The sequence below is a fragment of the Nipponia nippon genome, unplaced genomic scaffold (genome assembly GCF_047370975.1).
Source record: "Nipponia nippon isolate SJK-2023a ecotype South Korea unplaced genomic scaffold, ASM4737097v1 scaffold_1, whole genome shotgun sequence".
Taxonomy (NCBI): domain Eukaryota; kingdom Metazoa; phylum Chordata; class Aves; order Pelecaniformes; family Threskiornithidae; genus Nipponia; species Nipponia nippon.
Genome location: NW_028262290.1, coordinates 146,001,724 through 146,025,357, shown reverse-complemented (window position 1 = coordinate 146,025,357; position 23,634 = coordinate 146,001,724). Strand labels below are relative to the sequence as shown.

General features: G+C 35.5%; 1 protein-coding gene across 1 annotated transcript in view; it reads right to left on the bottom strand.

Moving 5' to 3' along the window:
- The window catches only part of MALRD1 (MAM and LDL receptor class A domain containing 1), a 286,614-nt gene that overhangs the window by 27,537 nt on the left and 235,443 nt on the right, over nt 1-23,634 (bottom strand). Inside the window, exons 35-36 of the mRNA XM_087760128.1 lie at nt 21,913-22,038; nt 19,870-19,936 (exon numbers count right to left, since the gene is read on the bottom strand). Coding sequence (XP_087616254.1) covers nt 19,870-19,936; nt 21,913-22,038 — 193 coding nt within the window. The remainder of the gene's footprint in view (nt 1-19,869; nt 19,937-21,912; nt 22,039-23,634) is intronic.

Sequence of the window (23,634 nt, the reverse complement as noted above, 5' to 3'; positions counted from 1 at the left end):
GCAGAGCCAAGGGGGTGCTTCCTCAAGGCCAGAGGAGAAGGAGCAGAGCTTATGGCCAGACAGAAAGAGTCCAAGTTAACTGCAACAAGCTGGGAAGTGAGGACACATCTATGAGGACAGGTAGGCAAGGGGACAGCTGTGAGTAAATCCTTTTATTTCTAATTTATTGTCCCTAGTCACACTGAGTTTTCTCAATTTAAATAACATTCTAATTCGGATTCCAGTAAAAGCTGGTTCTTAGTTTAAATGCTTTTTTGTGTTCAGTCTGGGCACATCCACTTCTATTATTAGAAAAAAAAAAAAAGGCAAATGTTTTTTTCTCGGCCTGGGTTTGACCTTAGGGTAGGTCATAAAATATTACAACCTCGGCGACCGCAGAACTAGAGCCTCCCTTTGGGGTCCCCATCTTGTGGGTGTGATGATATGGTAAAACTTCCAGTAAAAACCACTGGCCCAGGTAGCAACTGCATCTGTAGGTGTTTTCCCACACACAAGCACAAGAGGAGACATTCAGCTGCTGGGAACTGGCAGGAGCCTGAGCCTGCCTCTGCTCAGCTGAAAAGGGGGCAGGCCAGAGAAAAACATCCTGCATGGTGGGCTTTGTCTGTGAGCCAATGATTGGGACATACTTTTGTAAATGTTTTTTTAAAATATATAGACACTCTTCAGCTACAAATTATAGTACAAATGATAAAAATTTGCATTTTCTTTATTCTCTCATTATTCTTTACTGAAGATTTTACTATCTTGAAATATTAGATTGTATATAGTGCTGATTATTAACAATTTTAATAAAAAGATGTTTTGCTAACAGTGGATTTAATAATGCCTAGTTTCCTATGTGTTCACATCCATTCATACTCTCAATAAGTCACTTTTCTCATGTCCTCATGATTTCTTCCATCTTCAGCCTATTTCTTTCAGATCTTCTCTTCAGTACTCTCAACCCTCTCACATGAGCACATACTGCTGGACAAGAGTTAGCATGGTGCCACGAGACAAGTGTGTGCTGATTTGTTGGTTAATACACACAGGGCAAAGAGGGTAGATAACTATTGAGCTCCTACTGTCATTTTGCCTTATTTTGGAGAGAGCAGAGGACTACAAATTGGGCTTTCATGTCTTTCTATAGTAATCTTTTTTTCCAAAAAGTTCTAGTGATATCACATCTTGGACATCTCTATCTCCTTCATCAAGATTGGTCAAAAATTGACTGACCAGCTAAATATGGATTTGGGTGGAAAGAATCATGGACTGACAAATAGAATAGCAGTACTGCCTAGCATACACTGTGGCATGGACAACTAGCGCCCAGAATTTTTGGTGATTTCCTTCCTTCCTCCCTTCCTTCCTTCCTTCCTTCCTTCCTTCCTTTCCTTCCATTCCTTCCGTCCTTCCATTCCTTCCATTCCTTCCATTCCCTCCTTCCCTCCTCCCTTCCTGCCTTCCTCCCTTCCTCCCTTCCTTCCTCCCCTCTCTCCCTTCCCTGCAAATTAGTTGTGAAAAACCTTGTAGTCAGGCTCACCCCAGAGGAAATGGAAAGGAAAAACAATGCCTATTTTCTTAGCTCTTACATAGTAAAGAACAATACTAACCAGGCTGGGAGAAAACAGTATTTTACCAGTATTTACACCTCTGTCATCTTATTGTCCTTAGTGTGCTACCTTCAACTTAATTTTTAGCTCTTCAGGCAATCTACCTCCACCTGTTTGGAGGATCAATTATTTGGAATGGATCAGAGAACAACTTGTGGCTCAGGCCTCAAACATACACATGACTGAGGCCCCTGCAATGCCCCCCAGCTTTTTAATGAACTCTAAAATGACTTGAGGGAATAAAAAGCCAAAACCTAAACTCTAATCTTAACTACATTAAAATAAAAAATGTCTAATTATTTGTTTCTCACCTGCTTATAATAAGTAAGAATTTTAAGTGACATTACTTAAGGAACAGCATTTTGGGGTGCTGTACAGCAGTTCTCATACATTTGTAATATTTGATGGACATACAGATTTTCTCCTTTAATCAGTTCAAGTTATGGCAGACTTCTATTACAAGGATTTCAATTCAGGATCTTTTGCTCAAATATCCAGGAGAGAAAGGAATGTTTATAGTCCTCTTTTATGTTCAAAGACTTACTTTGAAGGTCAGCAGTTAGATGGGAATATAATCACAAACATTGGAGCAGTTAGAATTTCTGAAGATGGAAGAGTAATAGTGCTGTCCACCCATAACAGGCTGCAGATCATGATCTTTTCTGAGCCTCTTTGCTTGATTTAGTTTGGAATTCCAATGAAAAAGTAACTTTCCTGATATTTCGTATTTTGGACAGATGGTATATACCACATGACTACTTTGTAGGATATTTCTACAGAGGATCTTATTAAGAAAAAGAAGTGAGGAAGTAAAGCAAACTTACCAATAAAAAACAAAATAATGAGTTGTTCTCAATACAAATGAAAAATAATACCTGTGTAACTGGTTTCACATCATAGATGCTTGGTTGGTATTACTTTAGAAAAAAGACATTTCATGCTGGACCTGAAGAAACCTCAGTATCAATAAATTACAACTACAACAAAATAAGACTATAACAAAGAATAAAACCATATTGGTTACATTAAGTGTCTTGAGAAAAACCCTGGAATTTTAAATCTGGGAAATCCTTTCGTAATGACTATAAAAATTATTCTTTGAATATTCAAAAATTACAACTGCCAATCCAACACAGAAAGTGTACTTGAAGGACTGGGCTTTGTCACAAACTTCAAATCAGAGGATGAAAGAATTCAAGGTGAAGTCCTGTCTTTAAGTAGTTTATACAGTTCAATACCATGATGAAATGATTTCATTGTTCAGCAGACCAGCACCTTATTTTTGATCACTTAAAAGTTTAACTCTGTGAAGGACTGTTCAGCAACAAATTCAAAATTAAAAGGAAAAATTAAGTCCAGGGTTTCATTAAAAACAGTATCTTCGAGTCTAACACAAAACCAGTTAAAACAAAGTTCTATTTCAAAGTCATTCCTTTTGGCAAGACATGAACAAAAACCTGCCCAGTTTCCGGAGTTAACATTGGTGTAAGGCTGGCTGGCTTTTTCACTTTACACTTCCAGATGGAGATAAGAACATTTGCATCAGCTGAAGTATTGGTTCAGTTATTACTGTAGTGTTACTTACTACTATGAACTTCTTTTAGTACTCAAGAATGAAGCTAGAAATACAAAACCTATGGGGCCAAAGTACTGACAAGAGTGGAGACAAGATTTGTTGCAGGCATGTAAAAATTGTAGAACTTGTATGAACATCAGTGCAAACTGAAGGATCTACTCAGTTTTGTAAACTGAGTACTGAATTTTGGTTTTTATTTCACCATTGAAATGTTGCTAGTATCTCAGACTATCCTCAGTCTTTTCTTGAAGGGTTAAGGGTTAGCATGAGATCAGCGCTTGGTGTTCATGCACTTGGTGTTCTTGTGAATAACCCTTTATATGAATTTATTTACCTTTGATGCTAATTATTTTTTCCTGAGCATTTAATGCTGCTTCGGTGCTTGTCCCTAAGCAGTTCCGTTCCAGCTCTTCTTTTATTTCTTCCTGAAGAAAGAAACTTTGAGAATTTACTTTCCATGAGGATTCAATAAAAACAGCCTTCCTGTTGCTCTGGTCACCCACACAGCAAAAAGGAAGTTAAACTGTTTGCTGACATATCTCTTATGGTTTGGGTCTGAGCCCTTGCTCTTGAGCCTGCTGCCAGAAGTTTGACTTGCACAGACAATACTTTGTGGGTGGTGACTTCACTGGGAATCAAGAGCCAAGAATTGGAGAAATGTCCTGTGTGCCATATCTGTGGTGATTAGGAAAGCATTACTTGATCCACACTTTTAAAGTTACAGCAGATGTGCTTATTTTGTGGTAACCATGCAGTGGAAGAAAGCCGTTCTCTGGCCCCTAAACCCCAGCTTAGCTAATCATAAGGAAGGTTAGCAAATGCAGTATTTTTCTCATGACATTTCATAAACACAGGGTTTCAAGATGAATGTGGATGGAAAGGCCAATAATCCTTCCATCCCTTGTGATCTGCATAGAATTGTGGTTTGCCTGAACTGGCTGAAAGCTCAGGGTTATTATTTGGAAAGATCGGCACTGTTTAGAGAGCTAACATATCGGTATCAATTCCTATCTTACCCTTGAATTCTTTGGAAAATACAAATGAGTCTTGATACATTCATTGCTAGCAGATATGTAAAGTCTAGCCTAGATCCAGATGTGGAATTTCTATTAATATAATTGATATTCCCCGACAAGGAATTTAGCTCACAGTCAGCCCTAAGGGAGCAGAAATGGACACATAAACCAACATTTACATAGAAGAAGTGAGTAGAAATTAAAGATGTAGACATATCGATTGCTGTTTAGCCTAAGGATATCTGATTTACTCCTGCCTATATACCTGTTTTGCTTTAGTACATTACTGAAAATAATCTTTACTGAATATTCTTAACTAGAGTCTCGTACTTCATTACTAAAGTCCAGCAGAGTTTATTCATCAAACTGTTATGTACATCTATCATTGCCTTACTCTGACACTAATCTTTCAGAAGCCTCAATAACATTAAAAAATAAATAGCAAAAGTGTGCTGCTTATTAATTTTGTTTTCAGCTTTTTGAAATAAACACATATGAAAATCCAAGTCTTCTGCAAGAACTCATATTATGTTTCCACATTTTTACAACAGAATTTTTTTCAGAAACTGTTTTACTGGCTTCTCAGGGTACTCAGAAGTCTCAAAGAGCACGTAGAACCTTAACATTTGTTTATATACTTAAAATTTACTATTGCAGTTCCTGTGTTTGTTATTATATCTGGGTCCCATTTCATCAAGGCAAACAAAACTCCAAAGAGTCCCTCTCATGAAGAGCTTGAAACAAACACACAAAAAGGGCTGGAGGAGAGGGAGCACTGTTATAAACTCATTACTGATGAAGAAGTAAGTCACAGAGAGGAAAAGGGTGAACTTCATTAATACTTAAGCGATACTGTGTCAAAAAGCCTCTTGAAAGTAGATAAGATATGAGCTTTTAAATTGCTTGTGTGTTTTGGAAGACCTTATATTAGGGGAGCTGCACATGCTGAGCTCAGAAATCCTCAATTCCAGACTTGTACTTTATTCTCTGGACTAGTTTTATGCCTTCACAGAAGCAGAATGAATGGACATGAACAGTAAGTGCTCAGTTGCTCAAGTGCTTTTGTTTGTGGCCTTAGAATTTTTACTTCAAAAATTTGGTTTTTAAAGGTCCAGTCATCTTTCCTGCCAGGCTTCATAAATCTGTGCCTGAAACTACTGCTGGAAGTGCCCTAAAAATAACAACAGCAAAAAAAATTTCGATGTGGGTTCTTTGTTGCAGAAGAGTGAAATTAGTCATGAGGAATGCATACACTGGCTCTGCTCTGAATACTTATCTTCAATAACTTTTTAAACCACTAAAAAAATTGTGTTTTACAATTTTTATGTGCTTCCTGTTTCACTGATAATACACCAGAATATGGGCCACAGATAAAAGAGTCTTCTGACGCCTTCTGTATTTTGGTAACATTAGAAGAGCGAGTGTTTTGGGATACTGGGTGGAAATACTTTGTCATGAGGACACACTTCATTCACAAGAAGGAAAATTATTTTTCAGATGTTGAAAAAGTACTCCATCTCCTGAGAATCTCTTCCCTTCATCATGTAACATGTACATGTTCCCGATGTGTTTGTACGGTGATAGCCCAGGTTTGTACTGAGAACAGTGAATCTTGACTGGATATTTCCTTAAAATTTATACCCCCCAAAACCCAGAAAGGTACAATCTAAAAATGAAGACAAATATTCTTCCTTTCTAAATATTCCAGAGATTTTGGGTAGGTCAGATGGGATATTTTCCCTCAAAAATAACCTTGTAGACACTTTTCTGACTAGACAGCTTTTTGCAGAATATTTTGTTGAAATTCCTGCTTTTCAGCAGAAAACTTTAAAATGTTTGTTATTCTAGTGAAAAAAAGATTCCTTGTCTTGAGAACTTGAGCAAGAATAACACTATTCTCATTTTCATTAGCATGTCCTTGTGGGGGGAGGTGAAAGGAGAAAAAGAGACCATTCTTCTAACTAATTTTTAATTCCATCATGTAACATTTAGCAAAGTCTAAGCAAATTAGAATTTACAGAATTAGGGCAATTATTACAGGGTAATGCCTGTCTATTTAAGAAATAATATTATGTCCCTAGTATTCTATAAACTGTATACAAATTGTTTTTCTCCCAGTTACAAGTAAAAAGAAAAAAATAGAAATTAATGTCCTTAGCCCATGGAATTAACAAAGGTTTTGGCTGGGTTTTTTCTTTGTTTGTTTGTTGTTTTTGTTTTTTTTGGGGTTTTTTTTGTTTGGTTTTTTTTTTTTTTTCCCAAAGACCTTATGAACTATAAATTACTTTCCTGAGCCAGCCTGAAAAAAGAGAAAGTTTTAATTTTGATTATTATTGCAGCACATGTGTGCTTCTGAAATGTCATCAGCAGAGCTTTGACTGTTGCCGTCTAGCCTGCCTTTACAAAAGAATTATACAGTTCACTGCTGTGCATTTTTTGGGAATACTTGTACATTCTTCACAGTTATTTAAAAAAATATTCAAATAAAGATGGCCTTGAAAATTTACCAAAGTATTTGCTCCAGCTTTTGCATGCCAATATCAGCTGTGAGGACTTCATACTACTGGAACAAAACAGGTTATTAAAAAGGAAGGCTAGAGACTGAAGAAGAAAAAGTTGTAAAAGAAGCTCAAATGTCAAAGGCAAGATTATTGTACTATGCTTTGATTCTCTGGATTTATGGGGAAAGCATATGCCTAATTTCTTCTGGTGCTCAGTCCTTGTTTCATGCACATTTAGAATGAAGTTATTTTAAATAGAGATACCTGCTTTTTGTTCACTAAGTATAAAGGGTTTTGTCAAGTTGTGCTCTAAATTTTGACAAGGATGCAGAAACCTGTTAAAATATAGACAATCTATTGTTATGGTTGTACACTGGGTAGGGAACAAGTCATGCTGTCCATATTACACCTTGGATTAGCATCCAGTATTTGAAATGTATTCAAATTATACTTGCTAAATAAGGAATGATAGATGGAGTGGGAATAAATTATGAAGGCTTTGAAAGCAGGGTCAATAGTTAACATTTGATGCAATAAGAAAGAGGGAGCAGACACTCAAACCCAAGAACAATATGGTCAAAACAATGGTCAAAAGAATCCTCTCTGCAGCTGCTTTCTGAGGAACATCAGCCTAAAAACCTAGCAGTCATCCAAGCAAGGAGGGGAAATGCTGCAGTAACTGAGATGCATGATGATGGCAGCTTGGGCAAGAACTTTTGTTAGATGTGATGGGCAAGAACGCATCTTAAAAGGAAAAATAGAGAAAGAATGTGCAGGGTACAGATGCGACCTGCCTGTAGGTATTGGGGGAAGTGTAGAATTGTAGAGTAGCTCAGGATGACTAAGGAAAAGGTTTTCTGGAGGACTTCTTCACATGACTAAAACTCAAGTGACATTGATCTTGCAGTGGGTATAGACTGCATAGAGAAAGCTGATTAGATCTTCACCATCTTTTTCATATATACAATGGTTCTGCCACGTAAAACATATATATAGAAATAAAATGCCATAAGGTCCGTTGTCATGGTCATGTTATGACACCTATTAAAGTCTTACTTTGACCTCACTTTATAATATATTTTAATGACAATATAAATAAATATATAATTTTAGAAAGCTAACAAAGAGTAATTTGCTAATTTATCAACTTCTATATTATATTTAAATACACAGTTGTATTGTATATTACCATCTTGAAATGTGATGCTCATGGTTCTGTAGCAGTATGATTTTTGTAGGTCAGAATAAAGCATCAGGTATATCAACAACTTTTCTGTTTACAGTGACTTGTAGCTTGCTGTCGGTAGTAACAGCATGCTGAAAAATATTCTAAAGGCACAAAGTATTAGAAAGCTAGCTGTAGAAGCATTATATCTATCTATCTATCTATCTATCTAGATATAAAAGCTAAATGAAGTATACTTACTATACTAGTATAATCTAGTTTATGTTATTGGTTACACAGCTGTATGCACATTTTTAGCTTTCCTCTACTATCTTATGATCCATCAGAAAAAAAAAAATCTCTGTTACTTACATTAAGTAAAACATTCTCAGTCTGTGGCTTTTGCTGATCTTATTACAAAAAACACACTGATAGACTTTACTGATAGCATAAGGGAAGCTCGGACAAATGGAGAAAAATTTGATAAGGTACCTATTAAAACACTAGAACTATAATAATGAATAGCTGCTGTGTAGCCTCAAAATGTATTCGGCCAAATCATCTCACCTTCATCTCTAGAAGCAAAAGTGATGGGAAGATAATCTCTGTGGATTTCTGTGACTTTGTAAACACAATATTTTCCAAACACTAAAATATTAAACAAGTTTTAGGAGATCTTTCTCCCATTTTCCTAAGTCCCAGACATATTTCACATTAATAAAGTATTAATTTACAGAAAGGATAAAGAAAAGCAAAGCAAATAAAAGCTTTTTTTCCACCTATGGAAGGCTGTTAATAATGGATGGTTAAAAAACTCCTGCTGGCCTATTTTTAATTTTTTTTAAATAAACTACAATACAAATCAAACCGTGCACTTTAATTCACCTGATAAAAATCAGTGGTTTGCAAAAGGGTACCTAAAATCAGAAAATAAAGTTACCAGAGGAGAAATAACTATTTATAAACTAGAATTCTACCCTGTGAAAAACAAGCATTAGGATATTCAGCTCTGTGTAACACTGCTTAAAAAATATTTTGTTCAGCTCCTAGTCATGCAGAGCTGCACTATCAGTAGCTTGGGTAGGAAACTCAAGTATGCAAGGACTGCATAATACAGACTCAATTTAACTATAGGTAGTCATCTTGTTGTTAGCTTCATTTTAAAACCCTAAGCAAATTTTTTTTATTTGCACAACTTTTGCCACCAAACTCAGTTGAGCAGGCATTTCATCAGTGGAAAATACAATAGTTAATAAGGATGAATGGCAAAAGGATTAAAGTACAAAATTGAGAAGTTCTAAGTGGAAACAAGGAAACTCATGAAGCAACAAAAATAATTTTCTAATACACTAAGTTAATGACCCAGAGCTTAAACACATTTAATGTTAGAATTTAGACAATCCTTACTTTATAATCTCACCTAGCACTTACATTACAGAAGTCATCGTCACATATTGTTGGCTCCAATATTGTTTTCTTTTATTTTCCAACAAAGACACTTGTGGAGGATTAGCCTAGGTGCAAAGCATGTTTTTATACACAATTGATACCTGAAATCCATCCAAGGAATTTATACAGCTTCTAAGGTGCTCTAAGTACATACAGAACTAGAAATAAAAATGGAGAAGCCAGTTTGGGCTCATTGACAATCCTTTCTCACTGACCACAGAGAGAATCACCACAGTTTTGGCTTCCATGTGGCTGCACAGAGGGTGAGTTAAGACATGGTTTAGTTCAGCATAGCTAGGAAGCCATATGATAATTTGTTATCTAGTCTGCTGATACAAAAGCACACATACTGCAGATAAACGAAGACTAAGATAAAATATCATGTGTCCTGGCCAATTAGTTTTCTCATCCACAGGAAAATAATTCACTTAAATCCAAACCTTTCTCACCTCCGCCATTTAAAAACAAACAAGTAAAATCTCAGCCTCCTGAAGTTTACTGAATTCTGAAGCCTAGCTTGATGACAGATGTTTATTCCTGCAGTGACTCTGGTATTGAGATCCATACAGTAACTCTTGCACAAACCGCATTAACTTGAGACTTTAAAGAATGTTTCAAAGTTCAGATATATCTTACAATCCAATATATACTTTTAAAAGGAAAATATTTCTGTACATGGAAAATATGACTTGCAGACCAGATGCAGACAAAATTATTTTAGCTTAGATGTATATATGCACTTTTTCCCTAAAGGACTTACAAAAGTCTGTGTGGGAATAGCACATAGTTACTGCTTCCCACTTAGAGATGTAGCCTAGTAGCTGATTAGAGCAATAGCAAACATGAAAAGATCCTTCCAAGCACTGAGAAAAATCCTCTATGTTTGTATGTGTGTTTAAAATTAAAATGCATGGAGCTTTCCAGATCAGTCAACACTGCAAAAGCTGTCAAGAAAAGTTCAAAAGTTCTTAATTTAGTAGAATTTGCTGCTTTTAGGCAATCCCTTAGCCACCTAGCAACAGCACAAAGGGTACAATTCTTGGAGACGTAAATTCACACTGGCTGAACAAGAGGGAGAATTGCAAACATGCAAGATAGCTTGAGGACATTGTGACACCAGGGTGTCTAGTGGGTCAGGCTGAGTAGGCCACATATCAGGATGTAGTTAGTACAGAATAGAAGATGTATGTCTCTCCTACACAACTTATGCAATAACACAGATTCTCAAATACAAATCTCCACCATCCCCATCTTTCCTGCCATCCTCAGCACAGGCCTATCTGCATCACAGTCTTCCTCACTGTAGTGAAAGTTCAAAACTCTTATCAACATGCTTGATGGTATATATGGTTTCCAAAAGTCTCCCTTACAACTTTTATGATACATTTTGTATTGTATTAGATATGGCCAACCAGTAGCCTCCAGGTACCTCCTACAGAGAGGGCTCTAGTGGTGAGCTGATTCTAGGCAATGAAGTTTTGATATGCAGACATGCAGATGTAATCTCAGGGTATGAAAATACTGGTTTTCACACCAAGTGCTGTCTCTTACTTTCATTTAAATCCAAGAAGACTGAGTCTGAAAGAAGATTGTTACTCAAGATGAATAAGACAATCTGAACCTGGACTGTGTTCGTTATTGTTTGATTTCATATAATCCAAAAGATGCAGAGTAATTTATGTGCCTATAAATAGATATACCCAAAGACATTTTTAAATTTCTGTGGACAAAAGACAGCCACATGAACGTGAAGGAGAAGGGGCTTTAGCACAAGAATCTTTGCAACCCTTGTGTTTATATTTCTTTTATTGGTATGTAATTCTTCAGTTGTTCCCTATTTTTCTCTTTTTTGAAAAGTATTTATTATTTTACAGTTATTCTTTCCTGTTTTGAACAAAACAGAACAAAAAATGTTGTGATTTAAAGCTTTTCATCTATGTTTCCTGCTTCTCAGCATCTGGAGTTTGTAGGAGTAACCCTTCAGGGAACCCTCCATACTTTGGCAAACATCCAATATCCAACATTAATTAACATTCTCCCATATAAAAATATCTCTTATTATCATTCAACAAGCATCCTCTCCTACAGATACACTTCCCAGATCCTAAGCTTGTTCCTATTGTAGAAAAACCTATCTCCTGAATTTTAAATATATTAATGCTTATAGTACTGGGGTATAAGTAATTCTGAAGTAAAGGTGCACTGCTCTTAGTAATAATAAAAATCTCACTGTGGTTTTGTATACCTTGTAGTTACCTCATTTTGCTTTGACTCTTTTTAAAGAGTGAATTGAAAATCAAATTAGAAATATAGGATACTTATCAGGGAGGTTGAATGCTTTTAGCATCTTAAGCACCACTGATACTAAATTTTGTAGGGAGAGGAAATCCAACTGAGGAGAAAATTTTTCCCATAAGCATGCTTATGTTCCCAAGTAATTTTCACTGTATCTGCTAAATTATACTTATTTGCCTATACCTTTCTCAATAAGATTATAGTATCTTCATATTAAAACATCAATTATTTTGATCAGACTCTAAATATAATTCTTACTCTGATCTTGAGAGTTGCAGTGAGGCTGATAATGTACTAAATTCACCTTTTAAAAGGAAACATGCAGTTATTTTTATTCCAAAGCTGTGTTAGCTCCTCCCAAAGCTATGTGCGACTTTCTCTCAACTCCAAAATCTTGCAAGAAAAGGTTGTACATAATGTTCATCAGGCTCTTTGATTTATAAATTGTCCTAGAAATTCCTTGCTGATTTTCTGTACAAGTGAAAACCTCCCCACTCAGCAAACATATCATGAAGAGACAATTTGAGAATATCTAGGTCACAGTTTGCTTTCCAGCATGACCAAGGGGCTATATCTAAACTACGTCCTTCCATTATGAGTGCTATTCAGTTTCTAGCAATGGGTCATTCAAGAGAGACTTTTTCCATTTGTCAGAGTAATATTTCACCTCAGGAAGACAGAGAAAGACTATAAGCTACTTTGCTCGTTTCCAGTTTTACAGATACCTTGAGCTGTAGTTTTCCACGCAAAAAAAGACCAAAACCCAAGAGTTAAGTCAGAAAGTCTGATTTACATTTGAATCAGGTGCTAGAGATTTCTCAAAACATGGTCAGAAACATTTGTTGTGAAACCAAGCTTTGGGTCTGTTCAATCATATTTGTTTAATTGTGTAAAACATCTGACCTTCAATTATGTGCAGTCAAATTTGAAGTTACATAGAGACAACCTTGTTTTAGTTTTAGAATAAAAAAACTGAAAAAGACAGATTCCTTCTGAAATCAACTGATTCAGACCACTCATGAGTGAACATCACAGAATGCTGCTGCCTCACTGGAGATGGTGGCAAACTGCCCTATATGTTTGATTAGGTTTGACTGAGATAGATAAATGATATTTGGGTTTTTTTCATCATTTCTAGGAGTTGCAAACTGCATGAAGCAGCTGGCTCCAGTGTGATAAGGAGCTGACCTCAGGATTATACTATTATCTGCAAAGAGGAGGAAAAAGAGCAAAGGTCGAAGTAACTGCTTCTAAATAGACAAAGATAGGCAGTGTATGCATTTTTTCAATAGAAAGGTTCTCACTAGGTAAAGCTGATTTGGCCAAATGTATTTACTTTGAAGTCACTTGGTACAAGTGGGGAAAATATAAAAAAAAATTTGAAAAATGTTAGACAAATTTGGCGTATTTCTTTCCTTATGGAGGATCAGTATTTCCTGAATTCTCATATATGGAGAATTCAATGGATTTTACAATTCTGTGTCATGCTGCACATTGCACCATAATCCCTAGTGTTTGGGGGTGGAGGGAAAAACAAACAAAAATGCATGCAGGTCATATGAAATACACCATGACCTGAGGGGAAATCAGTACTCCGGTTCTCCACAACAGCAGTCTTCTAACATTATCATTTGGATATCCTGAAGATAAGGAGTCACCATCTGACTGGAGTAAATGCTACAGCCAGATTCAGTGGGAAACAAAATACCTCAATATGGAGATCTAGACTGTTGAACGAAATATGCAGTTTGGACAGAGAAGGTCCAGGGCTGGTACAGGGAACACTAAAAGACAAGGTACAAATTTCAGAAATACTTTAGGCTCTAAAGGAAGGGCATTATACCTAGATTATGTATATGATGATTCTTGTATGCTAGTTGTCTTCCTAATGCAGGGAAAAAGCATGAAAAACATTAATTAATAATACTTGAATATATACAATGCCACAAACCTCCAAGTGAGCTCCATTGACCATTTCATATGACTGCCAAAAGCCAACACAGAAGGCATGGACATGACAAATTTATTTTTAAATTAAAACCCTTGAGAAAAAAAAAAATCACTATTCAATTGTTTTACAAAAAAAGACTAGCATCAGCAAGCACGCATGAAATTTTATTGGGAGCCAGTTCTGTCTGGGTTGCGTATACTTGTGTTTATGTAGCTCTGATTACTGCTTTTTTACGAAATGGAATCAAAATGCTACTGAAGAGTTCAATTTCCTCTGATGCTCAGTGGTCTCTTATCTCGTACATATTCTTAATGACATCACATTTGCCTTTTTTGGAAAAGGCTATGATGTTAGAAACATGAAAAGTCAAAAAGCAACAATGTTATTGTATCAGAAACAGGCATGTTGATTTCATGAAACTTTTCTGAATAAGAAAGGATAAAGAGTAAACAAAATAATATATGAAATAGAAACTTCAGGAAAGAGTTTTCTGTAAGCAAATCTTTAAAGATGTATTTCCATCAATACACCGTATATTTTCTTTCACAGCAAGCTGTGTCTCATTTATTCTGGAGAACAGAGATATTAACTTTTTTCCCATTCTCAATTTTACCCAACTCAGGCAACCTGAATTTGTTATTTTATTTGCCTCAGCATCACTTTTCAGATGGCACTTGGGTAGTGGAAAGATATGAAGAAAACTTCTTTCTGCTAGCTATGTATGTTTGCATATATGTCTCCATATAAGAAAATGCCTTTGTCTTAATTTCCCAGAAACCAAATCTTAGCATAACACTCCTTTTCAATGTCTTGCCTTTTTGACTACTCATCATGGCTTTGTTTTTATAAATGGTTACATCCTTGTTCCATTCCCCCTCTACCTACAATTGCTTTTGCATGACTACCACTTTCTTGGGTAGGTATATGGGCTCTATATAGCTTTATCAATTTACTTATGTCACACTTGTTCAGTAAATCTAAAAGAAAATTCTTAGGAAGAAAGTGAAATCCGTACCAATTTGCTTTGCTTCAACAGTTAATAATCTGCAGTGATTCAGCAGCTGCTACATCAGCAATCCTCCCTGTAACCAAGGTGGGAATCTTTGAGCAGGACAAACAGCTGAAATGGAAACTGCCATCTTCTCCCATTGTAAACTCTCTTTACTCATGAATTGGATGTGCCTGTCTTGTCAGTCTCTAGGCTTTGTATTTCTATCAAATCACAGGCTAGATGCTTCCAAGTATTTTATTTTCTTAGGTGGAAATATTATTATCACTCCATTTTCATGACATAACGTGTATATTAAAACAATAACCCCACTTTTAGTTTTTAAAGACAGCTACCACCATGATTCCTCAAAAATCCAGTAAAACAGTACATGTAAGAGTACATCCAAAGGCAAACGTTTAGAAAAAAATCCCCTACATTCCTCATTGGAAGACATTGCCCAGAGAGGATGTGGAATTTCCATCCTTTGGCACACATGATACTTGACTGGAAAAGGTATTGAACGAGTCTACTGTGGCAATATTTAAATTTGCATGCCACCTTATAGGGTTTCTCCTCAAAAACGTATTGTGCTTACCAGAAGTTAGTATTTTGAAGACAAAACCAGATTGTGAGAAAATGTCTCAACTACCAAAAAAGTAATTTTTAAAAAAATTTTTGTAAAATACTATTTGTTATTTTATCTCTGGGGATAAAATACTTCATTTGCACATTAAAACAGACCTTTTCTGGTTATAATAATGAGCTCATTTTAAAAATGAGGAGAGAAGTAAAAAATAGAGGACCGAATAACCTGTAGCTTTTCTATGCAGAATAAGCAAAAATCCCCTCCTCTGAATGAATAAATATTCAAAAATACATTATTTTCTAAAACATAAAAGGGAAAGTAGTCTTTTACACTTTTATGACATAAAGCAGAAAACCAAAATAATTCAGTTTCTATACTTTGGGCCAAATCATCATTTAGATACACAACTACAAAGACAACCTTAATTAATTATATATGTATAATGACTCCTTGAAATCATAATCTCCACAGCTCAGTTAGCTAGATGGTACATATTCAATGTAATTTAAAAACTGTTTAATGAAGATGTATTTCTAACTTATAACACAATTGTTTAATTACAGGCCAGTGAATGTAAGTACATTTTTCTGCTTAAGGATATAGCCTTCTCACAGTTCAGACATTAATAAAAGCGCTCTCATTATGCTCCTCAGTATTAGTCAGTGTAACTGGTCTGAAGTTTGGTATATTACATAGAAAGTGTATGAAATAAAAGGAAAGACAAGCACTGTATTATGTTTATTATATGTGAGTTTTAGTATATTTTAAATGTGAATGTATTGTACTAATCTTGTCTAGCTGGTATGAGAGTTAAAATCATGTACTATTAGTCTGATAAAATATTTTTTTTCTGTTCTCAGGGTTTTTTTTCAGCACTAGTACAGTCTTTGAATCCTCACCCTTCCACTTCAGCGTGTTATGAACACACTTTTTCCAACTTGCTTGTTCTCATCAATATTGCTTTCCTATGTTTCCAGAGGCCTGTGGTATGACTTTAAAAAAAAAATAAACAAACACAAAAAAACACTGGACAAACAACTGGGGAAAGTACACATATAATCAAAGGAATAATTTTGAAATCAGAGTATTGAAATTGCAAAAATTCAAGCCATTATTGCTCAAATTATCATGATTTGCATGTGCAGCCACAGTAGCTGATTGCAAGCACTAGCCACCTGGCTGCATATCCACTACAGAAGGGAACTCAGTCAGGACACACAGGAGTAATGTTTTGTGAAATGAGACTGGCCATAGCATTTCAGACTAAAGCTCAGCTAGTCTGGCAGCCAAAGAGGATACCCAAGAAGTAGTAAGAACAAGATAAACATATTTGATATGCACCCCAAGTACTCTCTTGACCAAATAGGAGAAGCAAATGCAAATGGCTTTCAAACTTAACTCAGAACTCAAATACCACAGAGGATCAGGACAACCATCAAGCTGTGTTTCATTCAAGTAGGAAGCTAACCATCTTGAAAATCCCAAATGTCAACATCATGAAAAGAAAGAAAAGAATAAAAATGTACCTTAAATGATAAAAAAAAAAAAAGTAGAAGTATGCCAGTTTTCATTTCCTAGGAAAAAAAAATGAAAGCCCTAGAAATTAACATGGAAAAGACAATATATTTTTACCTGTTTGTTCTCAGTTCTTACCTTAAATTTTCTGAAAAAGGGATGATAGATTTAGGTGGAGATATCTTCTTCTCTTGCACCGTTGCTCTGCATTTACTCGCAAACTCTCTCTGAGAACATCCACCACCTGTCACAACTCTGTTAACCACTCCAAAATATACTGAAACTTTATCTAGACTTGTATCCACTGTTATCTTTTCCACTTAGTCTACAGATATCTCTTCATAGAGGAATGTCAGAGCTCACCTTCCACCTTCTACCGATCCCTCTTAGTTACATACTACTGAAATAAAGTCAGGTTGATGTCCTAAGTATTCATTTTATACATCTAAGCAACAACAGTGCACACATATAAAAACATACAGCGTCAAAGAAACCTGAGAAGTCCTAAGTGTATAAAATCTACTATCAACCTTCAGTCTCTTCAAATAGTGGATTTCTTTTGCCTAAGCAGCTACTGTAAATCTGCTTTGTTCCCATGCTGACATATTAAACTACTTGGAGGAGTCTATACAGTTAACTACTTCAAACACATTGCATTAAAACCACAGAAAAACTCATCCCTTATCACCAAGAAAAATGTTTTCCAGAGGCTGGATTCTTTTCTATCAATATACCTCAAACTAAGGTAAGATGAGCAGCAATTTCAGTTTTTATAGGAACGTGATGGAACCTTGAACCAAATGAAGCTTTGAGACCTGCCCAGACTTTTTTTTGTTAAACCAATGTTCTCAGAGAGGCCAAAGAGACTTTTAAACTCCAGGCTCAGGTTTTGTTTTATGGAAACTAGAACACAAGCATCTCAAGCAGAGGAAGATTGGAATCCATTGTGTAAGAAAAAATAGCAATAAAAGGATATGTTAACAAATTTTCCCCTTGTCCACTGTGTCACTGAAGAGTATTAGTAAACTCAGTGACTTTTAGGAACACTGCAATCTCCACACAATTACCTCTGAGTATCTAGGAAGACTCTCCTTCTCTGCCCTTTCTGTGACAGGGCAGTATCCATACTGTGCTCTTTTCAGGGGTCTCCTTGCTGTCCCACAGGCTTCCTGCATTCTTACACACTTCGCTGTTTCTCCTGACCTACCTTGCAGTCTAGAAGAGCAGTTTCTCTCAAGAGAAGAAGATACCTCCACCTAAATCTATCATCCCTTTTTCAGGAAATTTAAGGTAAGAACTGAGAACAAACAGGTAAAAATATACTGTCTTTTCCATGTTAATTTCTAGGGTTTTCATTTTTTTTCCTAGGAAATAAAAACTGGGATACTTCTACATTTTTTTATCATTTAAGGTACATTTTTATTCTTTTCTTTCTTTTCATGATGTTGACGTGGGATTTTCAAGTATCATGCAGAGGCTTATCTTAAAAATGGCTGACTCCCCTGTTATATGTATGAGTAGTTCCTTCAAAATATTATAAAGCCTTGAGTGCTATTGATATTGGACTGCTGATCTGGCTATTCCTTTTCTTCTCCAGTTGCTATTCTCCAGTCACATCCCTTAACAGCAGAGTTTTCAGAAAGCCTTCCACTACTGCAACATGCAGTACTTTCCTAGTATTCTTGAATAGAGGTGACCTATTTCCCCAACTCAAGCACATACAGCCCTTGGAGTTATGTTAGCCCATCAGTTAGGCCATTTTGATTTCTGTGCCTTTCCTCCAATTACCTATGCTTTGCTTTAGAATTCAGTATCACGTTTCTTACTGAATGCTGAGGGAAAGTATCCTATTTACTATTCCAACTATCTTTTACTTCTGCGGTCAAAGAACACTCGCTAATTTGGTTTCCTTTCATTTGAAAGTCCTAACATAAATCCAATTTTTATAATTCTCTTGCATCCCTAAAATCTCAATTACTCCCCCAGTGCCTTGTCCCTACAAGCAATTTTCTTGTTGTTCAATGGTTTAATCTACCAATTGCAAACTCCCTGGCTATTCCCAATCCTTTTATTTTCTGCTGGCTATCCATTCCATTTCATCTGCAACCTTCCCCTATGTTTTTAGTCCCCTTTCTCTCTTTCTGTATCCCAAGAAGTTTCGAAACAGACAGTTTAATGAAATTCTGAGCTTCTTGCAGAGGTCATTCTCTATTCTACAACAGAGGAGATTCTTTGGGAAATCTGCAGGTAATTAACACTGTTTTCTGAGAGCTAAATCAAAGTACTCTATATGAAAGTGCCTGTATTTACCGAGTATGTTATTTATCACATTTCCTCAGCCAGTAAAGGATAAACTTGTCTTGAAAGATACAAATTCTGCAATAACTGACATTTTGTCAACAGGCTTATTAAAGTGAGTTTCCTAGAGACTAGGAGACAAACCCTAATATCTGGTCTTGACTAAGATAGATACCCTGATAAAACAGTCACTTCCTCAGTAATTTGGCAAACTCCTTGGCAAGATCCACTGAAGTGCATGAAGGACAAAAGTATGATAATATATAACATTGCTTTCTTTGCACTTTAAAAAGTGTTCTGTAATTTCCCAGTGGGAAACAGAGTGATATCTTGTGTAAATGAATACCTTCAGATAGCCTGAGACACTTTCTAATGACTTGCACATTCCACATCAGAATTGTATTCATTATTTGTTTTTCAGTATAGAGTATTTCCAGAAAAATACAAGCATATGTTTAACCCTTTGTTTGGCATAAGTGGAAAAACATTACCCTCTTTCTCCAAATATATGCAAAAAATAACATTATAACAAAAATACATCCCAAGTTCAGGTAAAGATGAGAACATGGCCTGCTGCAAGTCTCATCTGAGGTACACAACACCTGCTGCATATAAGGCATCATTTTTCATAGAAGCATGTGTTGTTAAATGTTGATGTGAAACACGAGACACAGAAAACTTAAGGTGTCAGGCCAACAGGTTCTCTCATGTAATGATAGATGAAAGTTATAGAAAATTCTATCTGATAAATAATATTCTTCTCAAAAAGTGGTTTAACTCAGCAACTGTAAATAAAAATAGGGTAGACATACAAAGACTTTTAAAAACACACTTCTATTGAACATCACTTCAGTCCCTGGGGAACAAAACAGCTCTTTCAGCAGCACTTTTTCCCAACTTCAAGCACAAATCAATCCCCAATGAAACTTACTGACATAGTGGAATGTCATCTTTGATGATGCAGCTTCCTCCATTTTTGCAGTATTCTTCAGGACAAACTACAAACACAGAAGTAAAAATTATAATTTAAATTTCCCCCTCTTGTTATTATTTTTGTCATTGCCTGATTTTCAAAATGGCAGAATATTCACATCTGTCATTTTGGGTGCGTAACACTTCCAAAACCTCTTCCTTTAGACCTTGACTTGGTGATACGAGTGTCAAATCATAAATACATTATAGTCATTGGGGTCCTCTTGAGCTTATAGAAATCCTGGTGCTTCACTTGAACAGGCTTCTAATTTTTCTCAAGTCAGAGTTTCATTTGACTGCAGAAATGGAGCTTTTGCCACTTGCTTGATTTTCAAACAAATAGGAATATATAAAATAAGAGCCAAAAGAGCAGAACTTGTATTTAATTAGTACCTAAGTCTACTTTATTATTAATAGCTTTTATATAGAGATGATGAACAGACACTTACTTCTGTGTCACAAGCCTTCTTACTAAAGATGTCCAGAATTTTAACACTTAGAATGACATTTTCATAAGAACTAGAGAAATCAGTCTTGAAAAGACTAAAGGTGTTTAAGAAGAGGGGGATGTCAGTGATATACTATTATCACCTTTTGACATCCTTTAACATGGATTTCCACATCGTCAGATTTAGTTTTACTGAAGTTTAGTTTTACATCCCTAAAGCAAGAAAAACTCAAAATTAAAAATTAATCCCCTCAATCATCTTTAGTAAGAAAATAACTGGTAAAATGCAAATTAGACCTAAAGAATTTTGCGTATATGTCACATAAAATTGTTTGCTGAGGCGTATAAACAGTGCTATTCGGTGTGGACACCTCCAGTTTTAAGAAGAAATTTTGGAAAGTAGATTACTTACTTAAAAGATCTGCTTTCTGACAAAATAGTGGAAGATTTGTTATTTACTGTCATGCAAGTCTACTAGTTTATGTTTTATATTCTTCTACATTGAACTGATTTCTGAATATATTATTTTTTATACAAAATACTTCTTATAAATCAGATTTTCCAAGTATGTATTCTCTCTGCATTGTAAAATTGATAATTTTTGATGTTAAAGTATGATTTCTTCTCTCACATTAAAAAAAAAAAAGTATAACAAACATATGTAATGAACACAATACTTGTGGGCCAGTTTTGCTCGCAGAGAAACCAGTGAATGCCTCCTACCAAGGCATTGGTAGAACTTTTAGTTTGTGAATAAACATTTAACATACTATAATGAATTATATTATGACTATACATACTATATATTGTAAACTTTATCACATCATAACTCATACTAAGTTATAAAAACAGAGAGTTAAATTCTCAGCTAATGCAACTTCACTGAAGTCAGGGGAGCACTGTTAACACAGAACTGGCCCAGAGTTCGTAACTGGCTTGGGGAAGAATTGCAGTAACTTTGTGTCATTGAATGGGATGCTTTCAATCTAAATGTAATTATTTGTATCTTCATCTTTGTTTTTGTTAGTTTTTGCTAATAAAAATCTGATTCAGATTGGATGTGTGTTATTGCCCTGTTCTTATCTTTCTCCACCATTTCCCTATTGCAAACCAAACCTGAATATTGTGGGAAATGCACTGTGCTAAAATGTGATATATTTTGTTTTATTTTCCAACCTGGTTTTGTGTTACACTTAAAAAAAAACCAAACAAAAAAACTTATTAACTCCGAAATGTGAGTTAGCTTAAGTGCGTTATTCAACTGGCTAAAATCAAGAGAGTGCCTTAGTAGTATATTACAGAGGCATTTTTTTTTTTAAACAATGTGTTTATACCTTAAGAAATACCCCTTGTGAAGACGTTAACTGACCATGTTCCATCTTTTTCTCACTATTTTACCTGTGTCATACTTTCATCAGGAAAATTCATGCCTGATGTAATTTGATTAAGTCTTAGCAGAGGGAATTCAGTGAAATTTGAGGATTGCCTAAAGATTCAGTAGGAAATTACTATACTTTTTTGTTTCAAATGATATTTTTATGCAAAACTAAGTACCTGAACAGCTGGACTCATCAAGGCTGAAATCAATGCAGTCTGTAATGCCATCACAACGCTGGGAGATTGCTATACATTGATTAGTTGATGCACATAACAAAGAACCATTGAAACAATCTTTAACGGCTGAAACAAAAAGTAACATGACAGTTATTATCGGCTGTATTTCTTTTTCTCACTGTTAAAAACCTACCAGAAAACTTGATTCATACTATAGTATATAAACTTGCATCTGTGTGACCTCTACAAGCTTTCATCTTCAAAGACGTACAACTTACTATTGAGTAGATAAATAAGTAAACAAATACAGAGCACGGATGTTACAGAAGCTGGATTTTCCCATGTTATATTCATGAAGGAGAGCATATTTACTTAAAACGTTGACAGAGTAAGCTGCAAAACCCCAATGACAACCCATAAAAAGATATCACAAAACATAATCGACTCTCATTCATAACCTAGTTTTAAAAGCATGGAATTAATTTGTAAACAAAATAATTCACATTGTATAGTTTCCTTCTATTACAAGAAACCAAATACTAAGAGATAGCTAACATACAAAAAGTAGAGAAATACCATACTGAAAAATCTAAAATTGCACACCTTTTTTATTCTTGGGCATTCTATGTTTGTCCACAAGAATTATGAGGGGAAAATCTTGCTGCAATCACATAAGCCTTTGGGTACTGAATTATTCCTGAGTCACTGATCTACAGCATGTACCTGATGGTTCTGCAGACTCCTTTAGAGTATAACACCATTTTGTCGTTTTATCTCATACAATGTTCTCTTATTCTGCCTTAAACTGTTGTTTTTTAAGGTTTTTGTTTAGGTAATTTAAGCTGAACTCTGTCACCATGACACTAATGTAAATCAAAGGGAACTCTTCCAACTCCATCAGAGTTAGATATATTCACATTAGCCAGTGAGTTTACAGTGAGAGAAAGAATCTAGGAATATTAAAAATACCCCACTGCTGCATCTAGATTTCATAGGACTTTGATGCTCCTGGGTTCAAGATCCGGTGTACATGGCAATAAGCCTCCCAGGCTGGATGGCCAGGCTGCTGTAGGATATATCTGTTCCACCCTTAGATATAATTTAAATCACTGGCCTGCAAGAGTGTGCTAAATTTAAAATACTGCAATTCAATTTAGACCACAATAATGGAGGCAGATCTTGCCAGTTTTGATCTTGCCAGTCAACTCTTGCCAGTTTTGATATTCTTTCAGAACTACGAAATGATTCATGTGAGTAAGGGTTTGTGGGATCAAACCTTTTAATTACATGCACTGACCATTTACTAAAGTCTGCAGAAAAATCTGTACAAGAATACTAGCAACTATGAAGATGAGCTTGCTTTTGTTTCCAATTTCAATTCACCTTTATGAGAACTTAAAGGTTATGGCTGATTTTAAACTATCACTATACTGTTCTGCACATGTGTTTATATCAAAGTCTCTCCAATTGACTGGAGAAGTCTTATATTGAAGAGGGAATTTGCTGGTAGTAACAGCAGGATTAAACCAACAACAAGAAGAACAAAAAATTTCCTTTTCTGCTCTCCATTCCCTTGACCACACAGTCTGGTGGAACAGGTTGTGGCAGACTGAAAAAACCCAGCAAATTACAGCATCGCTCCACGTTTGTAGCATATCCTACCATCTCTCTCTTACAATTGTCAGCTTTTCAGAAAGTAACTGACAGTCCCATGCCCTCTGC